The sequence below is a fragment of the Watersipora subatra genome, chromosome 9 (genome assembly GCF_963576615.1).
Source record: "Watersipora subatra chromosome 9, tzWatSuba1.1, whole genome shotgun sequence".
In the NCBI taxonomy this organism is placed as follows: Eukaryota; Metazoa; Bryozoa; class Gymnolaemata; order Cheilostomatida; family Watersiporidae; genus Watersipora; species Watersipora subatra.
The window spans coordinates 58,145,194-58,164,933 of NC_088716.1; the positions used below are offsets into that span (position 1 = coordinate 58,145,194).

The 19,740-nt window shown below is 34.5% G+C and overlaps 1 protein-coding gene across 1 annotated transcript in view; it reads left to right on the plus strand.

Annotated features, from left to right (window-relative positions):
• The first annotated feature begins 1,909 nt into the window (after nucleotides 1-1,909).
• Nucleotides 1,910-19,740, plus strand: part of LOC137405280 (alcohol dehydrogenase [acceptor]-like) — a 29,905-nt gene continuing 12,074 nt past the window's right edge. The window contains exons 1-6 of the mRNA XM_068091509.1: nucleotides 1,910-2,045; nucleotides 5,731-5,945; nucleotides 10,543-10,720; nucleotides 12,190-12,324; nucleotides 12,799-12,920; nucleotides 14,029-14,199. Of these exons, the coding sequence (XP_067947610.1) occupies nucleotides 1,910-2,045; nucleotides 5,731-5,945; nucleotides 10,543-10,720; nucleotides 12,190-12,324; nucleotides 12,799-12,920; nucleotides 14,029-14,199 (957 nt within the window). The remainder of the gene's footprint in view (nucleotides 2,046-5,730; nucleotides 5,946-10,542; nucleotides 10,721-12,189; nucleotides 12,325-12,798; nucleotides 12,921-14,028; nucleotides 14,200-19,740) is intronic.

The window sequence follows — 19,740 nt, forward strand, 5'->3', positions numbered from 1 at the left end:
TAACTATCATTACGATATGGACTGACCATGGAACTGAATGAACTGATTACTCTCACAGTCTAGTCTGTGTATAAATAGTGCCATCGGTTTTAGAATGATACTAGCGACAAGTGATCACAAAAACCTACAGGCATCCAATGTTGTGAGATTTATGCAATTGTTAGATATTCTAGTCTTACCCGTTCTCGAGGCATCTCACCTGTTGTTTAGTCACTGTCACGTAATATCTGCTACTCTATCTTATGCCGTTTTACCCAATCTCGCTTCGTCATTTCTTGTCCCATCTTGCCTCATCATATGTTAAACCTTTACACAATTCCTGATGTAGCCGTTCTAAGCTATCATTACTCTAACATCAAACGTGGTACGGTACTATCGGCCAACCAGAGCGGAGTGATTTCGTATGATGCAACAGTGCAATAATAAAAATCATTCAAATGTTAAAAGTTTTAAGTGTTGGAATCTTTAGACTAATAAGCCTCATTGAACAGATTTTAACCCACTTAAGATTAAAAGCTGTTAATGTCACCAACTACCAAAAATATTATTTTTGAATCTATTTACTCGAGGTAAGTATTTCCACTTCCTTATAAAATAGCAATGGGAGTAAAATCGATTAGTAAACAATGCTGTGAATATATATTACATGTATATGGTGATGATATGATGGTGTATGATACACCATCATATACTGTATAATCTCCCCAACTACCTTCAAACACTACGTTGGCTCCAAAAATGTCGCCCTTTGACCAGAAACTGATTAGATTCTTACTAGACAGTTAACTAACAATATCCAAACTGCAGTGAACAAGCAAAATATAGATTTACCAATTGATCGCCTTGGCAACTGGCTTATTTAAATAGTGACAAGGGAAGATAATCATACTAAAAACATTTTCTGATGCAAGTGATTCATTCAAAAAACAAAAATGACTTTACTACTTTTGAATATGCATTAGTGTTGTAGCATATGCAATTTGCTTACAGGGCTTCATATAGAAGGCAACACTACACAACGGGTTCTGATGACAGTCAGAGTTAATGTTGTGAGAGCTAAAAGTGTGAATGTCTCAACTAACATCTTTTCTTCTAACAAAAGCAGTTGATGACACTAAATTTACTTTGTTTTTATAACACAGTGACTATAAAATATCAGCGTTCCAAGAGTCTTCGAGGCATAAACGTGAACTCATTTTAGACATAGCATGACATTGAAGGAAAACACACTTGGTTGTGCAGACAAGGTTGGTAAGTGGGTCTTAATAAACAAACCTGAGGCATCTTCAGAAATCTGTTTTGTTGGTTACCTTCGTTTAATTTAAATAAAACTTGATTAATACTTTTTGGATGCAGTACATACTTTCACGGCCCCTTTGACTGCCAGCGTACTGTATAATCTTTACTACAATAAAAGTCAAGTGTGACACTAGACTGAAAGGGTACTAGTGCCATTCAAGTCCCGATGATAATCATTAACAATGCAATCAAACATACATTAATTATTGGTAAAATACAACTTCAACAAAATTCAAATCAAGCTTTTTCTTACTATTGTTAGATTTGTAATCTGTCTATTTATAAGATGGTGTTCGATCGACCAAATAACCATTTGAATAAATGTCGGTCATCCATTATACTGACAAGAATGTTACACCTCTTATGCTTTTGTGCATTTGAATACCCACACGACGTTTTCTTTTCCACAAACAAATTCCCCATGCTTGTGTTAAGCCCTTTCTCTAGTAAACCAAAGCTCGAGTCTGGGCAGAGAGCCCAAGCCTGGACAGAGAGCCCGGGTAAGTTTAAATACACCAATAAGTTTAACAGAGGTGAGGTGAGTAAATGGGTCAAGGCTCATGCATATCAGACCTCAGTAGCACATACACTAGCAGCGAGTATAGTAGCTATGGGTTTTCTGAGCACCTGGTATGCTTATGTTATATATCCTGCATTAGCTGTGGCAGCAGTAGAGATCTGCCAGAGATTCCTAAGTACTCTTACGGTAGCCAGGAAATGGAAAGAACACTATGATTACATCATAGGTAAGTTTTTAGTATAAACAAATTTAGCGAGAAAACTAATTCTTGATCTGAAAATGTTGCATTGTTGCGATACCGCAAGCCTTGTTCGCTTCCTTGATGCAGAGCTAATTTACACAGATTGGTTTGGCATGCAGCTCTCTGCAAGTATGCATATTCAATCATTTCATCGCAAAAGTGATGATATTTAAATTTGCTTGAAATAATGAACTAGTAAGATTTTGGTTGGTTAAATCAGGCTATACGAACCTGTACCTGATAATCTGATACCACCTGTGTGTGGGTCAGGTCTACAGTGACCAAACCATCAATTCCAAAACAATTAGGGAGGGTTAACTGAACACCCTTACAGAACCAAAAATTCAATCTGTAAAATCACTGCGCTATTCTAGTGATGCACTAGGCAGCATTTAGAGGGTGAGGATGAACAAACCTATCTATCAGTCAGCCACTGCAATAGGATGGAAATTCATGTCTCAACTTGTTCTTGTCTGCTGGATGTGGTTTCCTGCCTGTCGAGAGAGTGACTCTAGTCTACCGAAAAACAGAAATCACTTAAACATTTTCATGCGGTTTTACTGAGCACAACTATACACAGTCTTGACTGACTGTGAGAGAGAGGAAAGGTTTTGGAGGTTGAAGGGTTCTTGAGAATCTGTTGAGGATCAATGCATTAATTAGTAATTCCTGGACATGATGCTGTTGGTGGGAGAAGTACTAGCTCAGTAATACTTGGTAGAAGTATATCTAATGGAAACTATATACAATTGGGGTAGCAGGCAGGTAGGCAGACACCCCATCAGACTCCAAAATATATTTTTACAGTTTTACCCAACCACAAATATCTCAACAAGTCCGTTCAGTAGAACGGGCCGGGAACAAGCATTTTAATAAATTCTCAATAAATGTTTTGCTAAAGTTTGCTGTTTTGCTAAATGAGATGATAAGAAGAACTACTAGCTCCATCTTTTTGTTTTTCTCTCTCTATCTATTTCTTTATCTATTTCTATCTCATTTCTCTCTCGACTCAGCTTGATTACAAGCAGTCGCCTGCCATGAATTTGTATTGATTTTTATTCATTTTAAAATCCTTTTAGCTACACGATTAACAAACTAAGCATATACAAGAGAAGAGATATTACTAGGTTCCCTGATGAGATGTATAACTGTTATACCAGCAATTAGTGAAAGTTCACAAGGATTATAATTCACTCATTTTTACCTTGATATGGTCCAAGGAGTGACAGTGACTGGATACTAACATCGCAGTTTTGTTTGTTTCAATCTCTGTGCGCAACTTTTAAGGATACTATGTAATTTCACCAAATGTTATTTCCTGTAACACTCATTTTTCAGTTCTGATGCATGCGTATTGAGGTGCAATCAGCAGTGAATATCATCTTCTAATACTTCAGCAGAGACGAGAGTTTAATACAATTCGTTTTACCGATCATCCCCAAGGGCGTTACTGAAATATGTTGACTGGAAACAACAAGTCAGCGGGTTTGCCGGTGTAACTACTTGCGCATATATATTATGACTCCAGCTTTTTAATGGTGCTCATCAAACAAGTATTTTTGATCTCAAGCAGCATAAGCAAAGGTCAAAGGTTGCAGCGATAATCTCTGATAAATCAACCTAATTTTGTACTTTTCCGTACAGCTCATTGTGACATTATCTCAGTTTTCTTTGTTCTTCTGACCAGTCCGAGAAAATTATATTTCGATTGCCTATTTTAAGATTATCTTTAGAGTGTCAGGATTATTGGCAGGGAATGGGTAGATCAGGATGTCTAAATTACTTGTTGACTTCATAAAATGGGTAGATCAGGATGTCTAAATTATTGTTGACTTCATAAAATGGGTAGATCATGATGTCTAAATTACTTGTTGACTTCATAAAATGGGTAGATCAGGATGTCTAAATTACTTGTTGACTTTATAAAATGGGTAGATCAGGATGTCTAAATTATTGTTGACTTCATAAAATGGGTAGATCATGATGTCTAAATTACTTGTTGACTTCATAAAATGGGTAGATCAGGATGTCTAAATTACTTGTTGACTTCATAAAATGGGTAGATCAGGATGTCTAAATTATTGTTGACTTCATAAAATTTGCAATCACATAATTTTCTTCTAGCCTGATCAAATCTATTTTTGATCATCTTGGTGCCATTGTTTATCATCATAGCAACCATCCCTTTACTCTTGTGATCTTCCTTCCTTGTTTTGTTTTTCTCTTGTTTGCGACAACTAGATTGCTTCATACAAGCCGGAGTCTCGACAGCGGCAACGGCGAGTACATTTGCAATGATAGTCTGCCAGAATATTTGTAATAGTGCCTGCTGGTCACCTACCCCATAAAATAAAATAAAACTACAATATATGTATACCCTGCTACTAGCTACATGGGGTAGTTACATTATATATTAATGCATGTGTGAACATCAGAGCTACAACTAGTTATGTGGTTTGTAATGTAGTACATGTAATGTTCTACTGGGTAAACTGGTAAGGGTACAAGGGCAAGCAGATAGGTAGACTGACAGTCTACCTGATACATGTACTGGTATACATGACAGTACTACAATGTGCAATAATATTATATACCATGTGGAGTGATAGTACTATCATGTGGAGTGATAGTACTACCATATGGAGTGATAGTACTACCATGTGGAGTGATAGTGCTATCATGTGGAGTGATAGTACTACCATATGGAGTGATAGTACTACCATGTGGAGGGATAGTACTATTATGTAGAGTGATAGTACTACCATGTGGAGCGATATTACTACCATTTGGAGTGATAGTACTACCATGTGGAGTGATAGTACTACCATGTGGAGTGATAGTACTATCATGTGGAAGGATAGTACTATCATGTAGAGTGATAGTACTACCATAAGAAGTGATAGTACTATCATGTGGAGGGATAGTACTATCATGTAGAGTGATAGTACTACCATGTGGAGTGATAGTACTACCATGTGGAGTGATAGTACTACCATGTGGAGTGATAGTACTATCATGTGGAAGGATAGTACTATCATGTGGAGTGATAGTACTATCATGTGGAGTGATAGTACTACCATGTGGAGTGATAGTACTATCATGTGGAGTGATAGTACTACCATGTGGAGTGATAGTACTATCATGTGGAGTGATAGTACTACCATGTGGAGTGATAGTACTACTATGTGGAGTGATAGTACTACCATGTGGAGTGATAGTACTATCATGTGGAGTGATAGTACTATCATGTGGAGTGATAGAGCTGGTAAAACTATCAGTTAAATGGTAGTGAGCTGATACTCATAGAATTCCTAGTAAGAAGGTTACTGAATTGCTGAAATTATTGAGATAATAATCTTACGCATATGAAAGACCATTGTGCTAAAACGCTCTTTCATACACGTGACAATGCACCAATTTTGCACAAATCTCATGGAAAGATTTCTTTTGCGTGATAAATATACTGAAAAACGCCTTTATATTGTATTTTACTCCCTCTTATTCAGCGCTGTTCAGTTGAAGAAACATCTAATCAGTTCTGCAAACCGTCGGAACATAATCTTATTTTGCATGTTTAAGTTTTTTGTTGCATCCCTGACTTGTTCAAAAGCTGAATCTGAACAGCCTCTAACAACTACAAAAGCTTTCTTTACACGCTTTATTCTTATAGTTGGGGCTGGCTCTGCTGGCTGTGTTGTCGCCAACAGACTGTCAGCCAATGGCAAGTTCTCAGTGCTCGTATTGGAAGCTGGAGAGTCTGAGAGTGCTGACAAAAGTGTCATAGCTGAGATGCCAGCAGGAGCAGGTGTTTCGTGCGCGGATCCAAAGCAGATGTGGGTAGGCTTCACTACACCACAGGAGAACTGCAAGTACTACAACGACCAGGTGCAGGCACTGTTAAACCTGGATTCAATATAATTCCGAGAAATTTCTCACCTAATCCTGGCCCTAGTAAACTTCAATTTGTAGCTTTGTTTTTTTTTTGTATTTTCAGTTAAAGATGTGGCTGCATCAAATTTGAGTTGATCTTAGAAGAAAGCATTTTTTTCTCTATCAGTCGATATGTTGTTTGCTGTGTTAGGCGATCTCATTGCCAAGATATTTGAAGATTAAAATCGAAAAAATATGATCGCGGTACAAACGCTCAGGCCACAAAAACATATATCTGTCAATATATCTCGTATTCACATCGGCTATTTGCGATAAAAGTCTAGTCCTACGCGGCTCTATTGGCATATATTTTATTTTGTATGTGCTCATGTTGGCTAGAATACAATTTTAAATCTAGCTACAGATACATTATTATGAAAGTTTCAAAGACCTCAAATAACGAAAATTGAAACTTTGTCTTAGTCACTTTCTCCAAATGCTGTGTAAACATTTGAGTACTGACTACCAATTCTACCGGTCTACGGTAATTCTGTCAAGCAAACTATGTAGAATAAGGTATTTGTATTGGCACAGTTCCGTCGCTACCCACACTAACGATATATAGCCTCCCAAAAGCCCCGCCCACATTATGCCCGTCGCCTATCCTGGGGGTGGGGCTGTATATCATTGCCTACACCGAAAACTAGTTTCTTACTACGTAAGTAAAATAAGGAAGCTACGTCTTTGAAAAGAATATACATAGGGATACAGTTTTAAGGATGAGAAATCTGCTGCAAACTGGATTTGAACTCACATTCTCCAGTTCTGCGGACATCCATATACCGTATCCAATTCACTACAGCATTCTGCAAATCATGTTTTGCATTATCTTCAACCATATTATTTTATTATACAATTTTAACAAGCAAAAAAAATTTCATCTCAGCATAAAGCTTTTATTTAAAATATTTATCAAGTCACGGCCACTCACATAGTTTTAGCTGATACAATAAGTCAAATTCATCTACTGCAGCAAACTCAAACAAAACATGGTTTATGCAGCACACATTCAAGTCTCTCATTCCCATTTATGGCAGTTTCCACACTTACAAAGCTGCTTCGGTGGGTGGGACGACATAAACATCCTGTAATCAGTAAAACAAATGCAATAAATATATGTCATTCATAGATATGTCATTCTAACGCGTATCTACTGAAAACTTTCAAATTGGGAGTTATATAGATTGCGAGTGTAATTTTAAAAACAAATAAATGTTTAACAAAGGCATAAGTACGCCAAGCCAATGATTCGAAGCTTTGGTTCTGGAAGTTAAAGATTTGCATTGACCAATCAATTTCTTCATTTTCTACAAGTGAGAAGTGAACATCTAAAGTCAAATCCTAAATCTAATTTACTAGATAAAACTGCCACAAAAAATTTGAAGCAAACGTAGCTAAGGGAACCGATGAAAAATTATAAAACGATGATTAGTGATAGCAAAAAGTTATAATTTTATTAAGTAGTGCATGTATTAATGAGTACTAAAAATATTACCTTTAGTATATTCATCAATCTAAGCCATTGTATTGCTAGATGCTATGGATTAAAAAGAAGCCGTCAAGAACTCACTGTACATACGTATCTTGCACGCGCAGGAAATTACATTTTAGCCTCAAACAGGAAAATATAATTTGAATGTAAACTCAACAGTATATCTATAGGAGACTCAAAGTAAAAGATAAATTTACCTCCATTTTCCGATCTTCCTCCGTAGCACTTTAACCACCTGATGCCCATAAAACTCGGAGTCACCTTGGCAGTAACTTCACAGTAAGTTTTACAACTGGAAATTCCACTGTCATACAGCCCACGACCAAAGTGATATTGGAAAAAAAGAAAGGGTACTGATAGTTGAGAAATGCAATATTTGCAGTCAAATGGCACTGCATTGCAATAGGATAACTGCAATGGTAGCTGTAATGTACTGGATGTGGGCGTTATTATATACAACAAATAGCAATAATGAAAGGAAAAGATTGTATGTTTATATCTCTTCCCCTGCAATAGGAGAAATGCAATATTGGCCAATATTAGAAGTAAAATGCACTGATATTATTTGAATAACCAATATTATTAATATAGTAATAATATAAAACCAATGCACAATTTTGTTTACATTTCAAAACGTTATAGCTAACAATATCAAGAAGTTGTGATATTTACATAGATTTTTAGAAAATCTGTACTACGTAGTCATTGTTCTGTAGTCATCCAAACTTATAATTAAATATTGTAATAATCTCATAAGAATCGTTAGAAAAAATATCATCGTCATTTCCTTTACTTACACTATGCTGGACATCAGTTAGAATACCAAAGTACTCAAAAGTTTCCAACATGTCAGTTACTTTGAAATCGGCAAAAAGGAAACGGTTTCTGTACTTCTACGTTAATTACAGAAACCTTCGGCAATTCGGCAATGCTATAGACTGGTGAAATGTGCACGTTATTTTTTTATGAAATGCGCACGACTTAATGGTTCTATTCTCTGTCGCTCGGCGTTTCATTTGCCGGTCTTAATTTTTATTAAACCAAGCTTTTCAAGCGTTTTGTGACGATTTTCGGCCAAATTAATCTGTCTATTTCTGTATAATCCGTTCAGATGGGTAAGTTTTAAGATACTGTCAACACTTTTCAAAGACTTGGTAATATATTTGAATAGGTTTATATGTGTTTTCTATCGTTATTATACTTAAATGACTACAAAATGATGGTTAAATTTGTTGATGAGATTTCGAAACGAGGGTTTGCGACGTTGTTGATGAGTAATTTTCGTAAGTTGTGTGCCCATGCATTTATCATAAAAACTCTCAAACTTCACTCCGCTCATTTGGTCGTGGGATTATGTTGTTCGCCAATAAAGCGTGTTGATCGAGTAATTCATTAAAGTAAAGATGTTAATTAATTTAGTAAATATCGATGTCCATGCGATTTAATAATAGAGTAAAATCCTTAAATTTGAGATCACAGACAACGCGTTTTACGAGTGATAACATTTATTATGACCTATATAAAAATTTTGCGCTGATGATTGGCTAATGAAGCGACCTTATATTTATCGATCGTGGTTTTTTTCAGAGGTATCACTAGTGACGTCACGAAAGAAGCACCCGCTGGAACGTGAGTTTTTTAAAAGAGGGCCTTATTCAAACGCATATATCTCTGGACAGGGTTGGTCTACAAAGACAAAAAAGGCATCAAATTGTAGCTGATGTTTTAGCCTTTTATTGGTTTTAATTTCATTAAATCGACCTTTTTGACGCAACCACATCTTTAATATAAGATTTTTGTGATAAGATAATTTTTGTGGTTTCGTGTAGCATAGGTTTTCCCTAGAATTCAAACGTTTCCAGTTTATTGAACTAATAACTTTTGAGATATTGCACAAATACTATAGGTGCTTCCATAGGTACCGACCAAGGAATGAAAAATGGCTGCCGATAGAACTTTTGTGCGCAAAACCAGTGCTTCCAAACTCAATTCCAGCTTTAAGCAGTTGTTTCGTGTGCATTTTATCGCTATAACTTTAAATATGACAGACAGATGACAAACCAACAACCTGACACTTAGATTTAAGTATATAAATAGTTCTTCCCTAAGTCATCGTTTAACTTTGTAGTAGCCTCATAATTCCATAGCATAACTCTATAACATGCTGACATAAATTTTAACTAAACTCATTTCTTAATGGCACTTAACTTGCGCCCAAACCATTTTGACTCTTAATTTAAAAAAAACTTGCCTTTAGCTTTACAATAAAGTAAACGACCACCTTTATTTGTATTTGGACCAGAGCTACTGACACGAGATGCTTTATTACCTGCTACTCTTACTGTTTTCTCTAATACTGACCTTAACCTCATACATATAGCTATTACAAACAGAGCACTGACAGCTCATGTCTAGTATTCTAGAGGAATCGTTTATGTCTTCAAACTTAGTTTAGATGCAGAAATAAGGCTTATTCAGCATGATATAATCTCTTATACTTGTGCACAGGTTTTGCCGCAAGGAAGCAATACATTGATAAATTGCATCAGTTTTGAAATTGAAGTTTAAACAAAATTAATAAAACATATAAAAAAATTAAAATCTGAATATTAAATTTGCTAGCAGATGTTCTATGTTTTTCTTTCTCTCTCCCTACTGGTCTATTCGCTACACATTTTATTGTGTATTAAACATGGAAATATAGGTTATTGCAACAACCTCATGCGTATAACAATAGTCAGTAAATTGAACACTTCTACAGTTGCTCACTCAAGTTAACATCATTTGAATGTAGGGAATCACAAATCTTCAACGGAATCAAATCATGCTGACAATGATGCTACTTAACTCTCATAGATTTAAAGAAGGATTTACCCGCTTTTGGGGATTATTTTACTCATAACTCTTTCTGTATTATCCAAGCTGTCCTTATATGTATTAAATACTAGAATATTCGGTTAAACTATAAAACTGAACGTTTAGAAATAAACATATTATTTTGCAACAAATAGTAGCTTCCTCCAAGATTAAACAAATTGGCTTTTTTGTCCCAATTCTCAGAGGGCTCACTGCCAGCATGGAAAGATGCTAGGTGGAGGCAGCTCGGTCAACTGGATGCTCTATGTCAGGGGACATCGTCAGGACTATGACAACTGGGAAAATGCAGGCTGCACAGGATGGGGCTGGAAGTCTGTTGAGAGATATTTTAGGAAGATGGAAGATTATTTTATGAATGATGGTAAACATACAACAGGAAGTTTTCGATGCTAGGAGCTTTGGTTTGGAAAGCCAGCTGAATAACTTTCACGATTATTTTTTTCAGTCTGTTGTGAACAAAACTTCATTTTTATTGAACAGTATATTATTAAGAGTTGATACCCTATCAGTCCAAGGTGAAGACATAGAATAAGTAGCTGCGCAAGTAATACCTACTGGTATTACCTATTTTGTAATACCAGTAGGTATTACAGAATATGATTACAGGTATTACAGGTATTACAGCGTCTGTATGTCCATCTGTATGTTCGTCTGTATGTTCGTCTGTATGTTCATCTGTATGTTCATCTGTATGTCCATCTGTATGTTCGTCTGTATGTTCATCTGTATGTTCATCTGTATGTTCATCTGTATGTTTGTCTGTATGTTCGTCTGTATGTTCGTCTGTATGTTCGTCTGTATGTTCATCTGTATGTCCATCTGTATGTTTGTCTGTATGTTCATCTGTATGTTTGTCTGTATGTTTGTCTGTATGTTCATCTGTACGTTCATCTGTATGTTCATCTGTATGTTCATCTGTATGTTCATCTGTATGTTTGTCTGTATGTGTGTCTGTATGTGTGCTTTTTCACAAAGGATGTCCTTCGACAGACTACAGATGGCCACGGATTTTACTATAGTAAATATTGCAGTGTTTGATGTCGAATATTTTCAACTGAACAATTCATAATGCAAAAAATAGAATTGTATGACCATAAAACATGAAATAGCTGTTGCAACATCCTCTCTTTACAAACGTCAATAGCTTTAGTTAAGATAAGCACACTTTAAAAGCCTAAAGCCCTATTTTGGGTAAGAAACGTGTACATGGACAGACTTGGTAGACATTCTGGGGAATATTCTGGGCTATACATCCTGGCCTTTTTTAATTGGTTTGAAACTTGGATAAGTCTGGGTTGTGATTGGTTGAATACTTGGATCGGTCTGGGTTATGATTGGTTGAGTACTTGGATAGGTATGGGTTATGATTAGTTGAATACTTGGATAAGCCCGGGTAATGAATGATTGGTTGAATAATTGGATAGACCTGGGTAATGGATGATTAGTTGAATACTTGGAGGAGACTGGGCTATGATTGGTTGAATAATTGGATAGGTCTGGGTTATGATTGGTTGAACAACTGGATAGGTTTGGATTATGATTGGTTGAATACTTAAATAGGCCTGGGTAATGATGATTGGCTAAATACTAGGATAGGTCTAGGTTATGATTGGTTGAATACTTGGATAGGTCTGGGTAATGAATGATTGAATACTGTGATAAGCTTAGAATGTGATGTTGGAGACTTGGTTGCACATGTCAGAGTTCCTAACGACTAAAGGACTGTATTATATATAACGACAGAAGAGCAGTATATCTATATTCACAAAATAAAAAGAATCTGCTTAAAGGAAACATGAACAGATGATGAATATTCTGGTTGTGTTTTAGATAGACTCGGTCATGGGGGTCCATTAACAGTATCGGAAAACCTACCTCCATATCCCATATCTGTTGAGATGTTAGAAGCCTGTAAAGAACTCGGCATAGCAGAGAATGATCTTTATAACACTGGAAACACTCAAGGTCACGTACTTTATTCTAAGCTCAGTTTTCTGTAAGAGAACTTGCAGTGTTTGAGACGGAGTACATTGATAGCCTGCCTGCTCTCTCGTTGCGTACCTTGGCAAGACTTCTCATGATAATATAATGTCAGACCAATGCTACTTTAAAGATCGAATGTTTCTTCATATTTACATGTTCTATACATCCGTTTTTGTTAACAATAGGAGTTATTATAATTTTTAAGTAAAAATTTTACCAAATTTGTTTAGATTTCACTACATATCTAGCCTTAGTTTCTGGTATATAGCTAAGGGTCGGTGATGCGGAGTGTCTAACCAGGATGCGCAGTAGCAATTTCTTCAAGTTGAGATCTTTAAGGCTCTCGAAGATTCTTATAAGAACTGGAAATAGTCGATTAATGATTATTTGTAGGTTGATTGTGTAGGAAGCTCGTAACTATGTAGCAACGAATATATACCTTCCTCTACATTGTAGGCTGCTTTAGAGCTCATGTGACCACCAGAAATGGCAAGAGGTGTAGCACTGCTAAAGCATATCTTAGACCAGCCATGAGGAGAAAGAATTTGGATGTGGTGGTCGGAACACATGTGACAAAGGTTAGCATGCTAAGGGCTCACAGGCTATGTTAATATGATTGGTGGATAGACGAGCTTGATTTTAGGTTATGTTACAACCTCGACTTTATACAAACTTTCCAACATGTGACATACAATTTGAACCAGTAATTGTTTTGGCATATGAAATAATTTCAACCTACGATGCTCAAAATTTACTTACGATTTCACTCACTTTTTACATTTGCATACAAAACATCACAGCTTGGTAAGTGAAAGTAAAAAGGCTAAAAAACATCAAAATAATGAAGAAAGTGATGAGGCAGGGAATAAAATTCAACAAAAGCTAATGTAAGTTATAGTAAGTACCACTGTGTATGTATGCGACCCATTCATGTATCTCTAAGATAAGGTGACAATAAACAACATTTGATCAGGTTACTGCTCATTATGTTTCCGACTATTTTACCTTCTTAAATATAATATAGTTTTTTATTGCTATACATTACATGTAATTACAGCAAGAATTTTTTGTAATTGTTGGTGAGACTCTAGAAAGTCTTAGACAAAATAATATCCATTCTTATATAATTACTAGTAGAATGCCCGGCGTTGCATGAGTATTAAAAACCAGCTTATAAACATAAATAGCAATGCCACACTTATAACCTCAACTTATAAACAATGTCACTTGCCATTAGCCTGGCACATTGCCAATGACTAATTTTAGTAAGTTAGTTACAGCTCTTACTAATATATAGAATTATGTTGCGCCGTAACGGAAAGCGGTAGTGTATTTTCACTCACATGGCGACATTGCCATGTGAATCCATTCATCTCGAGTAGCACATGGTTTAGCATATTGACAGGAGAGTGGAGGTTCCAAGATCAAATGTTCTGCTATACGGATTCGTCATTTTAGGATTTTAATAGCTATAACTGGATATATCAAAGGACACACATACTTTGAGATGTATATAAATAGGTTTGCTTCTACATACAAATGTTTTAACCTTCAGAGCAAATATCAAAATGGATTAACTGGTTAAACTGTACTATTTACCTTGTAGATAAGGGCTAGCTGACAGAAACCAATAGTTAATGAAAACCGGTCAAGTCTTTTATGAACTGTCTGTATTTCTTGCTGTAGGTACTTTTTGAAGGTAAAAGAGCTGTTGGCATTAGATTTGTGAAGAAAGGCGGGCAGTCGTATGAAGTATTTGCTGACAAAGAAATTATTTTATCAGCTGGAGCCATAAACACCCCACACCTACTTTTGCTATCTGGTGTGGGGCCAAAGAAGGAGCTTGACAAACATAAGGTATGCTTGCTAATTCTCATCTTTATTCTATAGTTCTGCATGCGGGAAAAGTTGGGGGAGCTGGGAGTGCACTGAAGGTGAATTAGAGGTACTGTGCAAAGCACAGCTGGCATCATTGCTTTCATTCTATTGTGCGCAATGAATAAAAATAGAACACTTTTTGTTTTTTAAATTTTACATACTAAATGCTGTCAGTTGGAGAGCTTGAAAACAATTTAAATACTTTTTAAAAAAATTTTAAAATATGATTTTGAAAAATTTGTTTTTTTAAAATCATTTTTTATTGGGAGTCACATGGCACTATTTTAGAGCATTTAAAATTATATTTGAAATAAAATTATTTTCTGCAGGCATATACTGAATTTTATTTTAAGAAGCAGCCAGTGACACACAAGGTACTTATAATGACAAGCAACAAGTGTAAATATCAATCACTATTGAATATGTTTAAATACTCAGGTTTGCAGCCTATACCAGCCAGGGCATGAAAGTCTGTGAATTCATTAGTAAACTAAAAGAATATTCCCCCAGTGTCGATTTGACAGTCCTATGTGCTCTATACAAAGGTTATGACAAAAACCGGATAAATTTTTAAAACTAAAAATTTAAAAATAGTTTTATGTAAACATTATAAATTATTCATAATAAAAGTTATATGTTTTGCATTATCTATGCTGTTACTATAACACTTTTATCTTGTGTGCAAATAGAAACTTTTTCCTATTCAATTCAACAAAGAATTCATCATCATAAAAGAGACTATCGTTCATACGACCTCTGAAATAATAACAGTATAGCAAGTCGTAAGATCTCTTGCTGTTTGGTAATATAGAGGACAGAAACAAAAAGAACTCATAAGGCATCGTGGCTGAGTGAGTGCAAAGAGTATGAGTAACATGAATTGAAACACGACTGTGACCCAAAGCGAGTCTATTTTAACTATTTCTGTTTTGAGGAGTACATCTCTAGTCTGGAAACAATAAAGCGCAGCTCCGAATCGTTGAAAATTTAAATGACAAATTAATTGGCAGAGGTCAACTCTGAATCTATTCAAAGCATAAAAACTCAGAATTGAATAACAAACTAGTATATTTATCCTTAATTTGTAAGCTTTTCTAGAAAGCTACGTTATATATGATAATATTACCTACACTACCTGCTACCTATTATATTACTATACTAGAAATTCCACTGTCATACAGCCCACGACCAAAGTGATAACGGAAAAAAGAAAGGGTACGTTTGGTTGTTGAAAAAGTAGATCTCAGCAGGAATTGACACCTAATAAATCACACCTAATCACACAAAAAATCACACCTAATCTACTACTATCTCAAACCTGTTTTACAACAATAAAAAATTTTTTTAATTAAATCTGTAGGCCTAACCTACTGTAATGCATCTATTTTAACAACAACGACAAGGAAATATGTTTATTATAACTCTGAAATGCAATATTAGAGGTAAAATGGCAAGCTACTGTGTACTATTATAATACACAGTTTGAAAGTTGGTTGTGTTGAATGTAGAATGGTATTGATAGCGATCTTTAACAGAAAGCAAGTATGAGTGTTCACACGTATGAAAGTTTTCTGCAAACTGCAACAAAATAAAAAAATATTCTCGTCATAAAGAGGCGTTGTAGTTCGGCCCTAGCTTGTACATAAGTTGTAAAGAATTTCGGCTAACGTTTTAAACAATGAAACCTTCGGTGATTGGACAAAAAACATAAGCAGATAAACTGTGTACCACAATTTCGTACCTGTAAATCGGTCTACGCCTCAAGCGGTCTACATTTATTACAGAAACCTTTGAATAGATTCGCTTACAAGTAAACAGCGCCATAGACTGGTAAAATGAGCACGGTTTTCTCATGAAATGCGCACTGCTAAATAGTTCTACTATCTGTCACATGGCTTTATTGGCGTATCGTAGGCCGGTCTTAACTTTTATTAAACCAAGCTTTTCAAGCGCTTTGGGACGATTTTTGGCCAAATTAATCTGTCTATTTGTGTATAATCCGATCAGATGGGTAAGTTTTAAGAGACTGTCGACAATTTAAAAAGACTTGGTAACACATTTAAATAGGCTTATATGTGTTTTGTATCGTTATTATACTTTAACGACTCTACAAAACGATGGTTAAATTTGTTGATGAAATTGTAAAGTTCTGCTGTCTGTTAAATTTCCTAGTTTGATAGTGCACTGCAATATCTAGTCACCCTGTATGATTCACTGCTCCTGCCCAGAATGAATGCTAATTGATCTGTTGATCTTGGGTGATCTAATGGTCTTGTGTGGTCTGTCTGACTTGCCACGGTGCCATACGTTTGATTAGGTGTGCTTAAATTCATTGTTTTGTAAGCCTTTGAGCCAACAACATGTAGTTTTTCAGCCTCATTTTTTTGATGTTGATACTTTCTTTTATCTGTATTAAGTTTCTTCATTACGCCAATATCTATCGCATACACATATAATCAAGAATTAAACAGAAGAAGAATCACATACTATTTAGCAATCTCCTAAATGTGTTATTAAGGTAAATATTACATCTTTCATTTTATGTGTTTTATATCATGTTACCAAATGGCTTTGCAGATGACTACCTGTATAATTAGCATACTTTCAATAACCTTTATCGACAATCGAGTTATTGTTTTATTGTAGTTTCACGGTGTTGACAAACATACTAATAAACTTTTAATAGAATATAAACTATGCCTAATCACCCGTATGTGACAATATAACTACGAACCAGGGGATTCGCTACAGAGATTTTGAAACAAGGGTTTGCGACGTTGTTTATGAATAATTTTCGTACAGTGTGTGCACACGCATTTATCATAAAAACTCTCAAACTTCGCTCCTGCTCGTTTGGCCGTGGGATTATGGCTTATATTACCTATTACTATCTGCTACCTATTATATTACTATATTATGGTTCATATTACCTGTTACTACCTGCTACCTATAATATTACTATATTATGGCTCATATTACCTATTACTACCTGCTACCTACTATATTATGGCTCATATTACCTATTACTACCTGCTACATATTATATTACTATATTATGGCTCATATTACCTATTGCTACCTACTATCTATTATATTACTATATTATGGTTCATATTACCTATTACTACCTGCTACCTATTGTATTACTATATTATGACTCATATTACCTATTACTACCTGCTACCTATTATATTACTATATTATGGCTCATAGTACCTATTACTACCTGCTACCTATAATATTACTATATTATGGCTCATACTACATGTTACTACCTGCTACCTATAATATTACTATATTATGGTTCATATTATCTATTACTACGTACTACCTATTATATTACTATATTATGGCTCATATTACCTATTACTACCTATTATTTATTATATTACTATATTATGGCTCATAATACCTATTATCTATTATATTAGTATATTATGGTTCATATTAGCTATTACTACCTGCTACCTATTATATTACTATATTATGGCTCATATTACCTATTACTACCTATTATCTATTATATTACTATATTATGGCTCATATTACCTATTAATACTTGCTACCTATTATATTACTATATTATGGCTCATACTACATGTTACTACCTGCTACCTATAATATTACTATATTATGGTTCATATTATCTATTACTACGTACTACCTATTATATTACTATATTATGGCTCATATTACCTATTACTACCTATTATTTATTATATTACTATATTATGGCTCATAATACCTATTATCTATTATATTAGTATATTATGGTTCATATTAGCTATTACTACCTGCTACCTATTATATTACTATATTATGGCTCATATTACCTATTACTACCTACTATCTATTATATTAATATATTATGGCTCATATTACCTACCACTACCTGCTACTTATTATCTACTATTTAAACGGCAATTGTTGTCTATCAGTCTGTCCGCCTTATAGAGTACCATACTTTTCAGACTGTTAGCAGCTACTAGGTATCTAGGGCGCATTAACGAGAATCTCCGGTTAGTGCGCCTCTATAACCTATTTATTGTTTGCCGTTTTCACACAAAAATGACGTGATAATCACAACTCTATGGCTTTCTTTTAGCTTCATGACACGCAATGCTTTTTTGTCTTCGACATATTAGGGCTAATTCGTTTTCGGCAAAACGATATCGACAATAGACTCTCTCGATATTAAAATTTGGCAATCAAATTTTATTAACTCTATGAAACACGATGCCGTTTTTGTGAACCTCTATTTCTGGCTTTTCTTCAGGTTCAATTGCTAAATCACTGTTAAGGTCACTACTTTTCACGCGGACAATCGTATTATCTCGAGTAGGAATAGCATCTAGATTCTCTCACTTTCAATCAGACAAAGACACTATACAATATTTTATTTTTACATAACATATCGTCGTACCAGTATCGTCGTATTCAGAGTTTTGATGGATAGCTATTGGTAGAACAGTAACTTTTTTATACGCACACTTCTATGCAAGAATTGTTATTATTAATTCAACATATTCATGAATTTTATTTTGTTTTTTCAGTTCGTATTAATTGTATCATTACCGAATCATCTCATATTGTAATCGTAGCAAAACAGACTCAATTTAGCTATTACTTGCTAATTATTTCACTGTTACATCTAAACCCTTTATAGTCGTTTTATTTTTAAAATTTATTTGACCTGCACGAAACATTTTTCTCATGATATTAAGTTTAAAAGTTGTTTGGCAAAGTAAGTTTGAAAACTTTTACAGTTGTTTTAGGTAGAATTGCAAATGTGGCTATATGTTTAATACAAATCATTTTTCTGTTCAGTTTTTTTATTACTCGGGCAACGCTGGGTTGTACAGCTAGATGTATTAGCTTACACATCTTTCCTTTTAAACCTAACCATTTAGTTTTTCATAATTAATCTCACATTTTACAACAAACATTTGTAAGATTACTGTAAGATTACTGTAAGATTTAAAATTGCAAGTATCAGTTATTCTCCACTCTCTTATATTTACATACATTTACATACTTTGAGATATATATATATATATAAATTTAAATTATCTTATTACATTTATAAACTTCTTATGACTTTTGAAGTTTATAATATAAGTTTTTAAAGTTTGTTTCATCATTGTTATTACTCTAACTTGCATTCTTTTAAACATAAATTGAGTATCATGTTTGAAGTTTAAACATTATTCATTTTCCTATCACTGTTATTATTACTTGATTAGTTCCCTATCTTTATTACTAATATTATTCTTTTATTCAACAATTTTTGGCAGACATTGTTTTAATAAAATTTCAACTACAAAACACTATGATATTCTGTCATATTTTTTAGTATCGTCGTATTCAAAGAATTGATGGATAGTTTCTGGTGAGACAGTAACCTTTTTATACCCACACACTTTTATGCAAGCATTTCTACTATTAATTCAACATATTCATGATTATTTTGTTTTTTCAGTTTGTATTAATTGTATCATTATCGTATCAACTTTTATTGTA